General features: G+C 38.2%; 1 protein-coding gene across 2 annotated transcripts in view; it reads left to right on the top strand.

Moving 5' to 3' along the window:
- Scin (scinderin) overlaps positions 1–7,032 on the top strand; it is a 74,460-nt gene extending 67,428 nt beyond the window's left edge. For both annotated transcript variants that reach the window (NM_009132.2, NM_001146196.1), the window contains 3 exons: positions 3,512–3,589; positions 5,584–5,644; positions 6,174–7,032. In NM_009132.2, coding sequence (NP_033158.2) covers positions 3,512–3,589; positions 5,584–5,644; positions 6,174–6,301 — 267 coding nt within the window. In that variant the 3' untranslated portion in view covers positions 6,302–7,032. The remainder of the gene's footprint in view (positions 1–3,511; positions 3,590–5,583; positions 5,645–6,173) is intronic.
- Positions 7,033–19,389: the final 12,357 nt, after the last annotated feature.

Raw genomic sequence — 19,389 nt, 5'->3', positions numbered from 1 at the left:
GCTCTCAAGTTCATGAACACTTCTTGGATGTACATACTCACACACACACCCTATTCAGTTCATTTATTGCTGTACATTTAGGCCTATGTACATGTATTATAGTTGGACAGCTTGGGATTGGATATGAAGGGGCTCATCCTTGGAGAAATCCTATTTTCCATCTCCCAGCAGCCATTGGTTTTCTGTTGCTCTTCATATAGGGGCAAGGCCTTCTGAAATGTCCCCATCCATGTTGGCATGTTGAATGGTACTGTCCTTACTCAGGTCTCATTCAGGAAACCATATTGGTGAGATTTTATGGGTTCAGCTAAAAGACACTACCTAGAAGTTGGGGCTGAAATAATTTTCCAATGCAAGGGTATCTTGGCAATTAGGAGTCAAGGAATACTTCAAAGTCACACCATGCAACACACCTCACACAAGAGATTTAGTGGGGGGCAAACACAGAATGACAGTCCCTGAGTCATGGGACTGGGGGGGGGAGGGTTAAGTCCTATGTTTGGGGAAAGGCTTGGCAGGTGATTTTCCACTAGTCTGTAGTACCCTATAGGGTACCACAGGGGTCCTGGTCACCTGACTTTTTACAATATTTCTGTCTTCTCTTTTGTGCTGTTCTCTGAACCTTAAGTTTTTAGAGGTTGCATTGTAGGTTAACAATTGTAGTTGGGTACCCCCACAGTCTCAGGAAGATATATTTTGTGAAAGCAGGTACTCTGGCTTTATCCCCAGTCAGATTTTAAAACCATCTGTTGGTATCTATTAGTTTTTAAATTTTTTTTTGGGGGGGGGCATGGTCGTGCTCATATTATCCATTATCAGAAATACACATTTCTTCTGTATTTACTCTTTCTCTTATGTGATATTTGGAATTTTATTGTTCCTTCCACAGTTAAAAAAAAAGAATTATTACCAATATGCATTTGATGTTTACAATAACCATCTGGAAATAGATTTAGGCATATACATTGCAGCAGAGCCCACTGCTGAAAACATAGCTTTTAGAAACAGTCTTCCTATGTAACATCACCCACTTGATGATGTTACATGCTGGATCCGTGACCTTAAGCAGTCTCTTTGCTCTCTCTGTGTACATGCTCCCATTTTTTAAATGTGGGAAAGGTCAGTATTTACTTCATATGGTTGTTGAGTTAGTGATTTGCGTAAAAAAAAATTAAAACAAAACAGAGCAGAGAAGTGATATTTAAAGTTTTGTCTTTTAAATGATCAGATGATTGGTAAAAATTCTGAAAGATGGCAGTACAGGATTGGGGAGAGGGCTCAGTGGTTAAAAGCATATACTGAGCTTGTAGAGGACCCAAGTTCAGTTCCCAGCATTCTTGTAGGTTTGCTTGCAACCACTTGTTACTCCAGGTGCAAAGAATCCAAGACATTCTCTTTTGGCTTTCAAGGACCTTATGCATCAAGTACACACACCCCTGACACATATATACATGTTTAAAGATAATCTTTGATGGTGACCAGCCTGGCATCAGATCTCTGAAGAAGGCAGCAATGAGGTATTGAGTCAGTGATTGTGGTCAAATGTTTTTATTTTTGGCAATTCTGTTTCTAACTATTTGGTACTCTAAGGCCAACCATTGCTGGTGTTTGGTAATTAATTCTTGCTGGCAGCTTCAGGGGATTAAGAAGAAAAAAGGCTTAACTACATATACACATTCCAGTCGGCCCAACCTCCAGTCTCATCAACTCTACACGTGTTCACTCATACTACATACATACACATATACCTACATACATATGTATATACATACACATAGACAAACAAACATGTACTTATATACGTTTGGTGGATTGGTCACAGCCCCACAAGCTACCACTTAATTTCTTCTCTTTGGCCTTTTTATACCTTCTTAGATAAAAGTTTTTTAAAAAAATACCACAAGGATAAAAATGCTACACAAAAGGGGAGTTGCAGAAGGATGGTGATAGTAAGTTCAAAGCAGTGTTTCATTCTATAAGTTTATTATAAATTCAAAGCAACAGTTCCCCATGGCCTTGCTTTATCATAGTGCACACCTGTGGCTTCACCCTTGGACCTGACCTAGAATGAATGTTTTCTCTTGATCACAAATTTGTCCCAAGCCTATTTCTCTTCTTAGTGTAATTGTGACAGCTCATTTTCCTCCTTATTATGCAGCCTTTACTTACTATTCTATGAGGAAGGGGCACATTCTATTCTTGATTATAACTTTATTTTGTCTTTCTGAAACAACTAACACCATCTCCTTAAACTTTTTCTTATAAGTATTTAAATCAAGTTAGGAATTCTATAAAGTAATTAATTCACCTAAAAAGCATTAATTTATGAAAGTTCATCTTCATGTTGATCTGCAGGGAATTCGTCCAATAAGGTGGGCTGATGCCTAGGAATCACTAGGCTAGATAATAGTGACAGGAAAGGCATGTCCACAGAAAGAAGCAATCCTGGGACATAGTCTCTAAGGACCCTGCATTCTTAGAGCTCACCCATTGCAAGCCATGAAAAATGATGGGCCAGCTCCAGAAAACTCCCTTGCTTGCCTTTAGCCTTTCCTAGATTGCTTCTGACAAGTCTTTAAGACAAAATGACAATAGGAAGCAATTTCTTCCTCTCTGATCATGTTGCTTTCTGGTTTGCTTTGCTTTTGCTGTTTTTGTTGTTTTAAGGATTTTAGAATCTCCTTAGGGCACAGAAAACATGCAAGATGGTGAAGCTGTCTGGTTAGCTTGTTCTAGTCTGGAGCTTCTGCCTATTTTCCCATGACAGAGTCAGGAGCACAGGGAATCCTTGACAAGTCACATTTGCTAATATAAACTGGCAGAATCCAAGGTCTATGCCATTCATGTGACTGCTTAAAGGGAAAGTAAAAGGAATTAGGAACCAAAATCTAAACTGTCAAACATCCCTAAGAATCAGAAAGAATTGCAGAAATCTCTAAAACTTTGAGCTTCAGGTTAATATGGTCTACTTGTATTGGTAATGAGTAACTCAATTACCATCTAATGGCAGAAAACAAAATTTATTCTATTAGAAATAAAAACAATCAAAACTGCATATATATTATGCTGCCTAAATAAATTTGCTGATTTATTAGAATAACCAGATTAACTGACTCTTAACTAAAACGGTCTTGACTTATAAAAGAAAGATAACTCCATACCCATACCATGGACCATTCTATCAAATATCTCGAGATTAGGCAGGCAAGAAAACCTGTAAAGTTTTTGTCATTAGAGACTACAAGTCCAGAGGAGCTGTGTTCACACTGACTGTACATGTCTGTTCTAAATGTGTTCAGATTCTATGTTTATATTAAATACTATCCTATCCAGACTCTACCATCATTTTGTAATACTCAACCACAAAGATAAATCTGTTTACCCTAACTAAGAAAAAGAAAAGACAATCAAGCTTTTTGCTGTCATCCACAGTACTGGACAGGACTTGTCTCCTGTGTATTATAAACTTCTTGCTGTATTGTTTGGTCATAAAGCTCTTCAAACATTTCAGATTGAAGAAGTTCCGGGAGAGTTCACCCAGGATGACCTGGCAGAAGATGATGTCATGCTACTTGATGCGTGGGAACAGGTACAGCTATATTTTGTCTATAACAGGAGACTGTTGGGAACTGACAGTACTTGCTTTGAGAAATGGCAATTCAAATAATAAATAGGTCTGGGCTGTACTAGACTGTACTCAAGAGAAATTTCACAGAGTTAAGCAATAAAACCGGTATATAGGGTAAGTTGACTTCTTACTATGCAAATCATTCTATAGCTTTCACCTTTTATAGCTTTAGACAAACACCTCAACTTTTCATTTGTTTATAAACTATATATACTCATTGTTAATTTGTGCATTCATTACATTAACAAGTGCATGAATATGTGCAATGCTGTGGGATAGACCAAAATATTGAGAATTTCAACAAAATTCCCAAGGAGGAACCCATTCCTTGGTGAAAAATATCAGGCACACAATAGTTTCGAAACTACATAGCAAAATATGTTACTTTTATAGGTCTTAATTTAGAAGAAAATCAGTGGTGACTTGTTAGGTGATACACACACGCACGCGCGCGCGCACACACACACACACATATACACGTGCGCGCGCACGCATATACACATGGTAGTCTTTTAAAATCTTTACATAAATTAACAACCATGAAAAGGACAAACATATATGTTAAGAATCAAATTATATACAAGAATGTGTGAAACACTGAATAAGGCCTACGCTTATAAAATAATCCAGAAACTTATTTACAAAACCCCTCTCTCTCTCTCTCCTTTCCTTCTTTCCTTTCCTTCCTTCCTTTTTTTTTTTTTTTTTTTAAAACAAATTATTTTGGGCTGCAGAACTGGCTCAATGGTTAAAGGCACTTGTTGTTTTAAAGGACCACAGTTTGATTCCCACTACTCACTACTCACACAGAGGCTCACCATCTCCTTGGGCACCAAGTGTGCCATGTGATACAGAGATGCATACAAAGGGAAAACACTCAAACACATAAATAATAAAAATAAATAGAAGAATAGAAAATATTTTAAAAGAAGTTTATATTTTATGTGCATGAGTGTTTTGTCTGTAGAGGTCATAATGGGACACTGGATCCTCTGGAACTGAATTAATGAATGGTCATGAACCACCACGTGGGTGCTGGAAACCAAACTCAGATAGTCTGCATGAACAGCTGCTCTTAACCCATAAGCCTTTAGATTGGTTTCTGGCAGCTAAGGCTCTCAGGAAAATCATACCCTGGCCTTGGGTCTTTAAGGAGCATATTTGAATTGGGGATTCAATTCTATATCTTCCCAGAACATCATTTCATTTCTTTATAAATTATATCTTTTATCCAAGATACTATGCTGCTGCGGTGTCTCCTGTGCTCCAACACATTGTGTGTCAGAACACAAGGGAAACTTAATTTGACCAAAGTTGCTCTGACAAGTGACTATAGGATAACTTAAGTCTAAAGTGATTCAGGGGAGTCCTTCAGCATTACACATTTGGTAAAGGAATGGATGTATACAGATCACAGGTTCACATATTTATTTTATAAAGATTGTACATGTAACATTTTAAATACAATTTCGAACTCTTGATATTTAAATACTGAATATTAAAAGTATTTTGTCAAAGTCTTATAGGACACTAAGAAAGAATTAGATGGAATCCAGGGATTCAAGAAGACATACACAAACAAATCCTGCACCCACATGCAGTGCTTTACTGCTTAGACCTACAGCTTGGGATGGAGATGACTGCCATGCAGGCTCAGCAGATGGACGGAAAAGCAGTCAAGAAGCTGTTGATCTTGTGAGAGAAAGAAAGCAAGACCACTTTGTAACTAGCATACCCTCTGCAAACATGCTCAAGTGTAAACTGTAGTCAGAAAGGCTGGGTATGAATACAAGGATCTTCTGGTGAGAGGGAGCCTTAAGAAAGCCACAGCGTTTCCACAGGCCTCACCTTTACCCACTCCCTGTGTGGGGTGAAGGTGGGTGTGTGGGCGGAGCACCAGGCCAGCTGTCCCTATACAGTGCTTGCTCTCATTGAGGGTTTATTTTTTACTTCAGATCTTTATTTGGATTGGCAAAGATGCCAATGAAGTTGAGAAAAAGGAATCAGTGAAGTCTGGTAAGTAGTCCTGGGAGGACTGTAGCAGTAACTCAGCAGCGTTACCCGGCCAGCCTGGCTATCCTTTCTTAGCCTGTCTTCCAAAAAAATACACATCAAATCTTAAATGTCCAGCTGTCCATCTGAACTTGAATAAAGGTATCTTTTAAAGCAAAAGAGTTTCATGATACAAGAAAATTGTTCTGTTGTCTTAGAATATAAGTCTCTATAAAATTCACAATATGCTTATTTTTGGAAATGTTTGAGCATTGTGTCCTTTTTAGCATGGTTCTCCTATTTACAGAAGTGTCACAATAACTATATCACAAGGATAATTCCATTAAATTTAGAATTCTTTCAGGCAACAATGACACTTTTAATGGTACCTTCCATGGCAGGTGAGAGAAATACCTGGAGACTTTTCATATTTGAATACTTGGGGCAAAAAGAATTTCATTTTTTACTTGTATCCAAAATTTTTTCATTGTATATTTATTTCAGTTAAACTGAAACTAGCTGAACTTTTTTTTGTCTTTTCAATTCTTTTTAGCCAAAATGTACCTGGAGACAGACCCTTCTGGAAGAGACAAGAGGACACCGATTGTCATCATCAAGCAAGGGCACGAGCCCCCCACATTCACAGGCTGGTTTCTGGGCTGGGACTCCAGCAGGTGGTAAAACCAGCAACTATCCTGGCTGCATTGGGGCAGCTGCCCCACTTTGTTGTTGGGGAATTGTTTACTTTTTGTTATTGGCTTTTGAAGATAAACTCCTGCCAAATGGATATATATCTATATCTATATCTATATCTATATCTATATCTATATCTATATCTATATCTATATCTATCTATATCTAATCTATATCTATCTATCTATCTATCTATCTATCTATCTATCTATCTATCTATCTATCTATCTATATGCTCCTCTTTTCCTTCTCTTTCAAAGGGAATTGCTGTATGTTACTATACTGAAATAACCTAAAGCAACCATTTGTTTTCGAGCAATTTTGCAATCTGGGGACCTCTGAGGAAGTAATTTTGTCATTCAGCCACTGCTAGCCAAACTTGTCTTTTCCCATAGAGAGGAAGGAGAGCCACAGTGCTTCTAAGCATTTCCCCGTCTGCTACTCTGTTTGCAGTGAGCTTTACTTTATGTATGGCTTTAACAATGCCTTGCTGTTTCCCATCTCAAGTCAATGCCACTTGGATGCCATTCACTCCCAAGTGTCCTTACATAGGATGAACTTCTTTAGCTTTTTTAGAAAACTAAAATCATGTCTTTTATGATAAAACACATTTTATTTCTATAAGTTTAACTTTATATATTTGATAGCACATGCTCAATAGCATAAAGAATATGCATTGAATGATGTTTTTCATAATTAAAATATATCCTTTTGGAAAATGTCTTGTATTGTAACTTTTTAGCCAAATTTGATGGGTTAATTTTATAGTTTGATATTTTTATGTATAAGTAGATATGCATTTATATTTCTTAACTCCTATTTAGTAGTCAAATGACTTTTCTATAGTTAGATTATAATGTATTTTATCTTATTATTTTATGGACATCTTCTTCTTTCTTTTTCTTTTTTTATTATTTTCTTTATTTATATTTCAAATGTTATTCCCTTTCCTATTTTCCCCTCTGAAAATCCCCTATCCTGTCCCGCTTCACCCTGTTCCCCAACCCACCCACTCCTACTTCCTGGCCTAGACATTCCCCTACATTGGGGCATAGAACCTTCACAGGACCAAGGGTCTCTCCTCCCATTGATGACCAACTAGGCCATCCTCTGCTACATATGCAGCTAGAGCCATGAGTCACTCTGTGTGTTTTCTTTGATTGGTGGTTTAGTCCCAGGGAGCTCAAGGGTTACTGCCTAGTTCACATTGTTGTTTCTCCTAGGGGGCTGCAAACCTCTTCTGCTCCTTGGGTACTTTCTCTAGCTCCTTCAGTGGGGACAATGTGCTCTGTCTAATGGATGACTATGAGCATCCACTTCTCATTTGTCAGGAGCTGGTAGAGCCTCTCAGGAGACAGCTTTATCAGTCTCCTGACAGCAAGCTCTTGTTGGCATCTGCAATAGTGTCTGGGTTTGGTGGTTGTTTATGGGATGGATCCCCAGGTGGGGCAGTTTCTGGATGGTCATGCCTTCAGTCTCTGCTCCGAACTTTGTCTCTGTAACTCCATCCATAGGTATTTTGTTCCCCCTTATAAGAAGGATCAAAGTGTCCAAATTTTGGTCTTCCTTCTTGAGTTTCTTGTGTTTTGCAAATTGTATCTTGGGTATTCTGAGCATTTGGGCTAATATCCACTTATCAGTGAGTGCATATCATGTGTGTTCTTTTGTGACTGGGTTACTTCACTTAGGATCATATGCTCCAGATCCATCCATTGTCTAAGAATTTCATGAATTCATTGTTTTTAATAGCTGAGTAGTACTCCATTGTGTAAATGTACCACATTTTCTGTATCCATTTCTCTGTTGAAGGACATCTGGGTTCTTTCCAGCTCCTGGCTATTATAAATAAGGCTGTTATGAACATAGTGGAGTATGCATCCTTATTACAAGTTGGAGCATCTTCTGGTTATATGCACAGGAGTGGTATTGCTGGATCTTCCAGTAGTACTATGTCCAATTTTCTGAGGAACCGCCAAACTGATTTCCAGAGTGGTTGTACGAGCTTGCAATCCCACCAACAGTAGAGGAGTATCCCTCTTTCTCCACATCCTTGCTGGCATCTGCTGTTACCTTAGTTTTTGATCTTAGCCATTCTGGCTGGTGTGAGGTGGAATCTCAGGGTTGTTTTGATTTGCATTTCCCTGATGATTAAGGATGTTGAACATTTTTTTAGGTGCTTCTCAGCAATTCAGTATTGCTCAGTTGAGAATTCTTTGTTTAGCTCTGTACCCCATTTTAAAATAGGGTTATTTGGTTTTCTGGAGTCCAACTTCTTGAGATCTTTGTATATATTGGATATTAGTTCCCTATCTAATTTAGGATTGGTAAAGATCTTTTCCCAGTCAGTTGGTTGCCGTTTTGTCTTGTTGACGGTGTCTTTTGCCTTACAGAAGCTTTGCAATTTTATGAGGTCCTGTTTGTCGATTCTTGATCTTACAGCATGAGCCATTGGTGTTCTGTTCAGGAATTTTTCCCCTGTGCCCATCTCTTCGAGGCTCTTCCCCACTTTCTCCTCTATAAGTTTCACTGTCTCTGCTTTTATGTGGAGTTCCTTGATCCACTTAGATTTGACCTTAGTACAAAGAGATAGGAATGGATCAATTCGCATTCTTCCACATGATAACCTCCAGTTGAGTCAGAGTCATTTGTTGAAAATGCTCTTTTTTCCACTGGATGGTTTTAGCTCCCTTGTCAAAGATCAAGTGACCATAGGTGTGTGGGTTCATTTCTGGGTCTTCAATTCTATTCCATTGGTCTACTTGTCTGTCATTATACCAGTACCATGCAGTTTTTATCACAATTGCTCTGTAGTAAAGCTTTAGGTCAGGTATGGTGATCCCAGCAGAGATTCTTTTATCATTGAGAAGAGTTTTTGCTATCCTAGGTTTTTTGTTATTCCAGATGAATTTGAAAATTGCCCTTTCTAACTCAGTGAAGAATAGAGTTGGAATTTTGATGGGAATTGCATTGAATCTGTAGATTGCTTTTGGCAAGATAGCCATTTTTATTATATTAATCCTGCCAATCCATAATGGGAGATCTTTCCATCTTCTGAGATCTTCTTCAATTTCTTTCTTCAGAGACTTGAAGTTCTTGTCCTACAGATCTTTCACTAGTTTGGTTAGAGTCACCCAAAGTATTTTATATTATTTGTGACTATTGTGAAGGTTGTTGTTTCCCTAATTTCTTTCTCAGCTTGTTTATTCTTTGTGTAGAGAAAGGCTACGGATTTGTTTGAGTTAATTCCATATCCAGCTACTTCACTGAAGTTATCAGGTTTAGGAGTTCTTTGGTGGAATTTTCATCTGCAAATAGTGATATTTTGACTTCTTCCTTTCCAATTTGTATTCCTTTGATCTCATTTTGTTGTCTAATTGCACTGGTTAGGACTTAAAGTACTACATTGAATAGCGAGATAGAGAGTGGACAGCCTTGTCTAGTCCCTGATTTTTTTTTTTTTTATTGCTTCAAGTTTCTCTCCATTTAGTTTGATGTTGGCTACTGGTTTGTGGAAATATTGCTTTTATTATGTTTAGGTATGAGCCTTGAATTCCTAATCTTTCCAAGACTTTTATCATGAATGGGTGTTGGGTTTTGTCAAATGCTTTCTCAGCATCTAATGAGATGATCGTGTGGTTTTTGTTTTTGAGTTTGTTTATATAGTGGATTACGTTGATGGATTTCCACATATTCAACCATCCCTGCATCCCTAGGATGAAGCCTACTTGATCATGATGGATGATAGTTTTGATGTGTTCTTGGATTCGGTTTGCGAGAATTTTATTGAGTATTTTTGCATTGATATTCATAAGGGAAATTCATCCAAAGTTCTATTTCTTTGTTGGGTCTTTCTGTGATTTAAGTATCAGAGTAATTGTGGCTTCATAGAATGAATTGGGTCGAGTACTTTCTGTTTCTATTTTGTGGAATATTTTGAACAGTTTTGGAACTAGGTGCTCTTTGAAGGTCCTGGGCTTTTTTTGGTTGGGAGATTATTAATGACTGTTTCTATTTCTTTACAGGATATGGGACTGTCTAAATCGTTAATCTGATCCTGATTTAACTTTGGTACCTAGTTTCTGTCTAGAAAATTGTTCATTTCATCAAGGTTTTCCAGTTGTGTTGAGTATAGGCTTTTGTAGTAGGATCTGATGATTTTTTTTGGATTTCCTCAGAATCTGTTGTTATGCCTCCCTTTTCATTTCCGATTTTGTTAATTAGGATACTGTCTCTGTGCCCTCTAGTTAGTCTGGCTAAGGGTTTATCTATCTTGTTGACTTTCTCAAAGAACCAGCTCCTGGTTTGGTTGACTCTTTGTATAGTTTTTTTTTTTTTTTTCTATTTGTTTTTTTCAGCCCTGAGTTTGATGATGTCTACTCCTCTTGGGTGAATTTGCTTCCTTTTGTTCTAGAGCTTTTAGGTGTGCTGTCAAGCTGCTAGTGTATGCTCTCTCCAGATTCTTTTTGGAGGCACGCAGAGCTAAGTTTTCCTCTTAGAACTGCTTTCATTATGTTCCATACGTTTGGATATGCTTTGGCTTCATTTTCATTAAACTCTAAAAAGTCTTTATTTCCTCCTTGACCAAGTTATCGTTGAGTAGAGTGTTGTTCGGCTTTCACGTGTATGTGGGCTTTCTACTATTTGTGTTGTTATTGAAGATCAGCCTTTGCCCGAGTTGATCTGATAAGATGCATGGGCTTACTTCAATATTTTTCTATCTGTTGAGGCCTGTTTGGTGACTGATTATATGGTAAGTTTGGAGAAGGTATCATGAGGCGCTGAGAAAAAGGTATATTCTTTTGTTTTAGGATAAAATGTTCTATAGATATCAGTTAAATCCATTTGTTTCATAACTTCTGTTAGTTTCACTTTGTCTCTGTTTAGTTTCTGTTTCCAGGATCTGTCTATTGATGAGAGTGGGGTGTTGAAGTCTCCCACTATTATTGTGTGTGGTGCAATGTGTATTTTGAGCTTTACTACAGTTTCTTTAATGGATGCGGATGCCCTTGCAGTTGGAGCATAGATGTTCAGAATTGAGAGTTCATTGTGGTAAATTTTACCTTTGATGTGTATGAAGTGTTCCTCCTTATCTGTTTTGATAACTTTGGGTTGGAAGTTGATTTTATACAATATTAGAATGGCCACTCCAGCTTGTTTCTTCGGACCATTTGCTTAGAAATTATTTTCCAGCCTTTTACTCTGAGGTATTGTCTTTCTTTGTCCCTGAGGTGGGTTTCCTGTATGCAGCAAAATGTTGGGTCCTGTTTTTGTAACCAGTCTGTTAAGTCAATGTCTTTTTATTGGGGAATTGAGTCCATTGACACTAAGAGATATTAAAGAAAAGTCATTGTTGCTTCCTGTTATTTTTTTGTTAGAGTTGGAATTTTGTTCATGTGACTATCTTCTTTTAGGTTTGTTGAAAGATTACTTTCTTGCTTTTTCTAGAGCGTAGTTTCCCTCCTTGTGTTGGAGTTTTCTTTGTTATCCTTTGAAGGGTTGGATTTGTAGAAAGATACTGTGTAAATTTGTTTTTTTCATTGAAAATCTTGGTTTCTCCATCTATGGTAACTGAAAGTTTTGCTGGTTATAGAAGCCTGGACTGGCATTTGTGTTCTCTTAGGGTTTGTATGACATCTGCCCAGGATTTTCTGGGTTTCATAGTCTCTGGGGAGAAGTCAGTTATAATTCTGATAGGTCTGCCTTTGTATGCTATTTGACCTTTTCAATTGCTGCTTTTGTATTCTTCCTTCCTTCCTTCCTTCCTTCTTTCCTTCCTTCCTTCCTTCCTTCCTTTCTATCTCCTTTTCTCTTTCTTTCTTTTTTGTTTTTTTGCATTTGGAGTTTTCATTATTATGTGACGAGAGGAATTTCTTTTCTGGTTCAAACTATTTGGAGTTGTATAGGCTTCTTGTATGTTCATGGGCATCTCTTTCTTTAGGTTGGGGAAGTTTTCTTCTGTAATTTTGTTGAAGATATTTGCTGGGCTTTTAAGTTGGAAATCTTCCTTCTTGTCTAAACCTATTGTCCTTAGGTTTGGTCTTCTCATTGTGTCCTGGATTTCCTGGATGTTTCGGATATCTTTTTGCATATTGCGTTTTGATTGTTGTGTCAACATTTTCTATGGTATCTTCTGCACCTGAGATTCTCTCTTCTATCTCTTGTATTCTGTTGGTTATGATTGCATCATTGGGTCCTGACTTCTTTCCTAGGTTTTCTATTTCCAGAGTTTTCTCTTTGTGATTTCTTTATTGTTACTTCCATTTTTAGAACTTGGATGGTTTTGTTCAATTCTTTCACCTGTTTGGATGTGTTCTCCTGTATTTCTTTATGTCCTTCTTATAGTCCTCCATCATCATCATGAGAAGTGACTTTAGATCCATATCTTGCTTTTCTGATGTGATGGTGTATCCAGGACTTGCTATGGTGGGAGAGTTGTGTTCTGATGATGCCAAGCAAGTAACCTTGGTTTCTGTTGCTTCTGTACTTATGCTTGCTTCCCACCATCTGATTATCTCAAGTGTTCTCTGCCCTGCTCCTGATTGGAGCCTGTCCTTCATGTAATCCCATTTGAGTCAGAACTTCTCAGAGTTCAACTTTCTTTGTGATCCTGTGATGATGTGATGATGAGATTCTGGATGCATTAGAGTTCTTGGCAATCAAGTTTCCTCTGAGACCCTGAGATCCTGGTGTGACCAAGCTCCTTCCCAGGATCCTGGGATCTTAAGATAGTGGGCATGTTAGAGCACCTGGGAGTGGTACCTCCTATGGGGGCCGTTGGACTGTCTGCTAAGTTTGAAATCAAGTTGACCAGCGCCAACTGGAAGGAACTCAATCTACTGGTCAGGCAGGGTTCTTGTTTCTGTATGCCTGCTGTCCCCGGGCACCCTTGCTTCTGTTGGAACAGATGTGTTCCATTCACCAGTGATCCTAAGATCCTGGCTGTGCTAGGGCACCTGTGGGGTGGAGATTCCTCTGGAGACTGTGGGCTATAACATATTTTAAATATCAAGAGTGTATAAAAAAAAAAAAAGAAAACACAGGTTCCAGAAGCCAGAATTTGAGGAACAATCTAGAACTGCAGTAACATAGACAGTAGACAGACTTTGGCAGAAAAGTTTGGCTGTAGCTTTACCAGAGTAGTTTGAGTAGGTATGGTTGGTTGGATGGTATTTTAATAGAGACTAGAGAGAAAATCAAAACCAAGTGGTTAGACTCAGGCAGGAGTGCAGGCAGTTAGACTCAGGCAAGAATGCAGGCGGTTAGACTCAGGCAGGAGTGACAAACACAAAGTTCTTGAAGAGGAAATATATCTAACAAATAAGAAAGCCTCACAAACAATTCATAAGTGGGTAGTCTGGGAAATGAATGTAGCCAAAGATGATAAATCATGGGCTGAGCCTGGGAATGTTCCATCAATTAGACGGCAATCTCAAAGAAGCAGCAGGAAGAACAGTTATCCTAGAGAATGCTTTCATGTGATTGTCAACTTATTTTAAATCTTTTTAAGATTTATTTACTTATTTTATTTATATAAGTACACTGTTGCTGTCTTCAGACACACCAAAAGGTATCAGATACCATTACAGATGTTTGGGAGCCACCATGTGGTTGCTGGGAATTGAACTCGGGACCTCTGCAAGAGCAGTCAGTGCTCTTTACTGCTAAGCCATCTCTCCAGCCCACAGTTGTTGACTTTCTTTATACATAAATGTGAATTTCGTGGAAACACCCATCTGTGCTGTTTTGATAATCTGCCTACCCAAAACATCTAAATATCCCTGTTGATGGTAAAAGGGTTTCCACCAAATTGTGGTACTAGGTTTCACCACAGGGTTGTTTGTTTCCCAATAGACAATTGTAAGTACCTAGTGCCACTTTTGATTTTCACAACTGTGAGCATCTAATGCTGCTGGCATATAAGCAGAGCCTGATGATACTCTAAACATCTTTTGATGCCCAAGATAACTGTCACCCACCACAGCAAAGAATTATGCCAACAGTGACAGAGCTAAGAATCTGTAAATGATACTCTGGACCAGTACTTCTCAACCTTTGGGTTACAACCCATTTGGGGATCTTATATATCTTGCACATCAGATATTTACATTATAATTCATTACAGTAACAAAATTGTAGTTATGAAGTAGGAATGAAATAATTTTATGGTTGGGGGTCACCACATCATGAGGTGGCATTAAATGGTGGCAGCATTAGGAAGGTTGAGAGCCACAATTCTAGACTTAAAGTTGAAGCACAACATTCTGTTACTATAGTGGATTTTTAAAGAAAACAAGCTAAAATGAAGTGTCAGTTTTCATGTTTAAAAATATAGTGTCTCATAAAAAAGACCAAATAAGAAACAGAGTTGGCTAAACTTATCATATCCCAGCTTCATTAGATATTCCATCCAAGACCTGTGTGTATGTATAGAGCTATATACATTAGGTTATCTTTAAAATGATTTCAAACATTATAAATTTGATGCTTCTATATATGACATTATTTATTAGCTATTCAAATTTCTAATTGGATATCTTAGCTTTTTCATTAAAAACATTTTTATTTATTCTTTGGACATTTCATAGATTTATACAATGTATATTGGTATGTACTTATGACATCTCTCCAACTTCCCCCAACCTCACATGTCTTTTGTTATTATTAACATCCTTTGGTTATGGGGTTATCAATAACCCCTAAGTTCAATTAGTGATGCCCATATTGAATCTCTTTTCTAATGCCATATAAGAACCACTTGAACCTCAGTGAACTAAAGCAATACACATAGACTGTGGAATACTTTTGATATTAGGAATTCTAAAATAGGTGAACAGAGTTGCATTCTGGAGTTCTAGGAAAGAATCCATTTCCTTCATTTTTGTGATTCTATAGGTGATCTGCAGTCGTTGGTTTGTGGCTATTTTCTTACCTTACCAACAACCAAAATAGTATTTTAAAAAATCTGTGTCTCTGTCTAGCCTCTTTCTCTATTGGTCCTGTCTTTATTTTGTTATTAAAATATAATTGCATCATTTACCTCCATTCTTTTTTCTGTATCCAGCTCTTCCTGGGTACCTCTCACATATCTGTCCTCCTCTTCTTTGTTATTGGTTATATCTTTTTTAAAACTCTGATTCTCCTGTCCCTGTCCTTCATTGATAAGGACCCTTTTGTTTAGTTTAGGTCTAGTGGATTATTCAGTCCTAGAATGATCCAAGAGAGTATTCTTATCTCAGGGTTCTTAATCACACTGAAGCCTCTTTCATTGTGTGAGGAAACACACAAAATCTACACATCTTTGCTATGGTCTATGAATAGCTTTAGAGCATGGGGAAATTTATTAGTCAGCCTTGATAGAAAGGTATGCAATAAAGCTAGTGTTCTAAGTAGTGAGTATTGATTAAGAGCAAACGCAGTGAAAAACTGATAGACTTTTCTATATTCTGTTAAACATACCTTGACCTACAGATTTATTTCTAAAATAGAAAAAAAAAAAAAGATGGTGACTAGGGGAAGAGAGAATGTGGATAGTGTTTCTCCTCTGTCCCAATCCTTATGAAACTGCTGTTGTTGTTCCAAGTTGGAAATTCACAAACCCAGGTAAAAAGAAACGTCTTCTGCTGGGGTCACAGACATCTCCTACTGATTGAAGAACTCTGGGAACACTGAAGGAAAATCGGGAGCACAAGGGAGCATCTGTGGACACCAGAGAGTTGGGGGATTTCATCTGTATTTAACCAAAGTAGAAATACTTTAAACTAATGATCTCATTTAATAAGAAAATGCTGAAACACCTGCCACCACTCTCCCAACCCCCACAATTTCCTCTTAGCTTTGGAGTGGCATTTTCTTATTCTTGATCATAGGATTTTCTGAATTTAGACATCCAGTAAGGACATTACTAGAATAATGTTATCAGCAGTTCCTCAGGTAGACAATGGACTTCTAATGGTACAGGTTCAAACAAGAAAAACTATTGTGCTGAGATGCTGACTTCCAAATATAATATTGCTTACAAAAGGCCAAGTATGCTTTATAAGGGCAAATTTTGGTTTATATGAAGTTACATGAGCATCAGATGAAACACATACCCACACACACATGAGAGAGAGAGAGAGAGAGAGAGAGAGAGAGAGAGAGAGAGAGAGAGAGAGAGAGAATGAATGAATGAATGAATGAATTCCTGAGTGAATCTGAATTGCTGACCTGGGCATAGCCCTTGGGAATCCACATTACCTCTTAATAAACTCATGACAATTCTCCCTCATATGAACAGTTTCTGCCAAACACAGCAGTCAAGTACTTCTCATTTATGAGCTGCATAAATAACCCAGGGACACCACTTTGTATTCCAGAACCAAAACTGCTCTAAGCTAAGAAAGAACATAGGTAGTGATGGCCACAAAATAACGATTCCTCAGATTTAAATGAAAAAGCTGATAACAAAAACATAGAATTATGTCCAATTTCCTAATGAGAATTAAAGGTACTTTAATTAGGGTTTGATTACATAGTTAGGGTTGCTATTACAACAACTGAAGCAGCATGACCAAAGAAACTTGGGGACATACTTCCACATCACTGTTCATCGCTGAAGAAAGTTAAGACAGGAACTCAAACAGGGCAGGAACCTGGAGGCAGGAGCTGATGCAGAAACCATGGAGGAATGTTGCTTACATGGCTGGCTCAGCCTACTTTCTTATAGAGCCCAGGACTACCAGCTCAAGGTGATACCACCCACAATGGACTGGGCTCTTCTCCATCAATCAATAATTAAGAAGATGCCCTACAGGCCTGTGTATAGCCCAGTCTTATAAATACATTTTCCTTTTTTTTATTTTGTTTTTAATTAGGTATTTATTTCATTTACATTTCCAATGCTATCCCAAAAGTCCCCCACCCGCTCCCCCACCCACTCCCACTTCTTGGCCCTGGCGTTCCTCTGTACTGAGGCAGATAAAGTTTGCAGGACCAATGGGCCTCTCTTTCCACTGATGGCCGACTAGGCCATCTTCTGATACATTTTCTAAACTGAGGTTCCTTCCTCTCAGATGACTTTTAATTGTGTCAAGTTGACATAATGCTATCCAACATAAGAGTATAATTTCCTTCAATTATCTAGGAATCACTTTTCCTACCAGATAAATAAGCAATTCTAGTTAAGTCTTAGTAGAACTGGTTTCCTTTGTAATATTCATCTTTACTATTCTGTTGCTGTGAAGAGACACAATGACCAAGATAACTTATAAGAGCATTCAACTGGGGGGTGGGGGGGGGCTTGCTTACAGTGGGTTAGTCCATTTCCATCATGGTAGATTGTGTGCCGTCAGGCAGGTAAGCATGGTGCCAGAATAGTAGCCAAAGAGTAGGATCTTGATAGGTTCTTCAAAAGACCTTGGAGTTACATCTGATCCACAAGCAGGAGGCAGAGAAGGCAGGACTGGGACTGATGTGGGCTTTACAAACCTCAAAGCCTAACCCTGGTGACCTACCTTCTCATCCTTCCTAAATAGTCTAACAACTAGGACCAAGCATGCAAATATATACATGGGGGGGCATTCTTACTTAAACAATCATATTCCACTCCCTGGTACCCAAAGGATGTAAATCATGTAACTTACTGTTATGTGCAAAACATAAAGAGTCCAAATTCAAAAATCCCTATAGTCTTTTATAGTCTCAACAGTTTAAAAGTTCAAACTATCTTTTGAAACTCAGGCAATCTATTTGTAATCCCCTGTAAAGTCAGCAAGCATATTACACAATTGCAACATATAATTAACTAAGGATTGCTGCTTCTCAGCTTCTTTTGGTTGGTCTGAAAGCAGTGTGGTTGATTCCAGAGGTAATGCAACAGCATAGAACAGTGCCTCGTATCTTGATAGGTCCTTCAAAAGACCTCAGGGAAACCTTAATACTCTCATTAGCTAGGCTGAGTACACGTGGTAAATCATGACATTGATTTTTCAGCTTCAGCTTATATATAGTGTAGTTTGTTTTTACCTCCTTATTTACATCACAGACTTTCAGTGGTGAGTATAAATTGGGAAAATATCGGCATCTGCTACAAGTGTGGGGAGCAGAACTTGGTGGAAGGCAATTGAAAAGAAGGAATAAATAAGAGGACCTCAGTGAACAAGACCAAATTAATTCAGTGTTAGAGCATGTATGTAGAAGGGCAGTGTTCCACATTTCATCCTTAGCCACATGCACACACACACACACACACACACACACACTCACAGAGACGCACCACTGGGTATACACGTATTTCACTATTCAGAAGCTTTTAGGGGAAAAAAAGTGAACTTAGGAAAAGGTCAGTAACTGAGTGAATGAATAAAAGTGTGGTAGTCAGGGAAGGGAGAAGCTGAAGCCAGAAACTATTGCTATTATAATCTCAACTAAGTGGTGATTAGCAACATTTGCGATATATATTCACAGAGGTGAGAAGTAAAAACTAAGGAGAAAAACACCCATGTAGATGTTAAGAAAAACTCCTTGTCTACGCCAGTGTTCTATTGCTGTGAAGACACCATGACCATGGCAATTCTTGTAAGAGGCAACACTTACCTGGGGCTTGCTTATAGCTTCAGAGGTTTATTTAGTTCTTTACCTTCATGGTGGGGACCTTGATGGCATGCAGGCAGACATGGGACCTGAGAGATCCATATATGGATCCAAATTTCAGCAGGAAATGAGAGCGCCTCTGGGTGGTTCAGGCTTTTTCTGAAACCCCAAAGCCCACTTCCACTGACATAATTCCTCCAATAAGATGATGCTTTCTAATCCTTAGCACCATTCCCTGATGACTAAGTATTCAAATGAGCCTATGGGAGCCATTCCTATTCAAAACACCACACTCCTTTCCCCTAAAACTCCACTTTATAAAAACATTTAACTATCTTGTTTACTATTTTCTCATTTCTTTGAAGTGTCTTAAATATCCCATGCTGTAACCTGATGACCTTGAACTTCTCATGCCTTCACCTCCATAGTGCTAAGATGACTTGGTGTTTATAACACTATACCTGGTACACACAGAGCTGAGACTCAAACCCAGGGCTCTACAAATG

This window comes from Mus musculus, chromosome 12 (assembly GCF_000001635.26).
Source record: "Mus musculus strain C57BL/6J chromosome 12, GRCm38.p6 C57BL/6J".
In the NCBI taxonomy this organism is placed as follows: Eukaryota; Metazoa; Chordata; class Mammalia; order Rodentia; family Muridae; genus Mus; species Mus musculus.
This window is presented reverse-complemented; position numbering and strand designations above follow the sequence as displayed.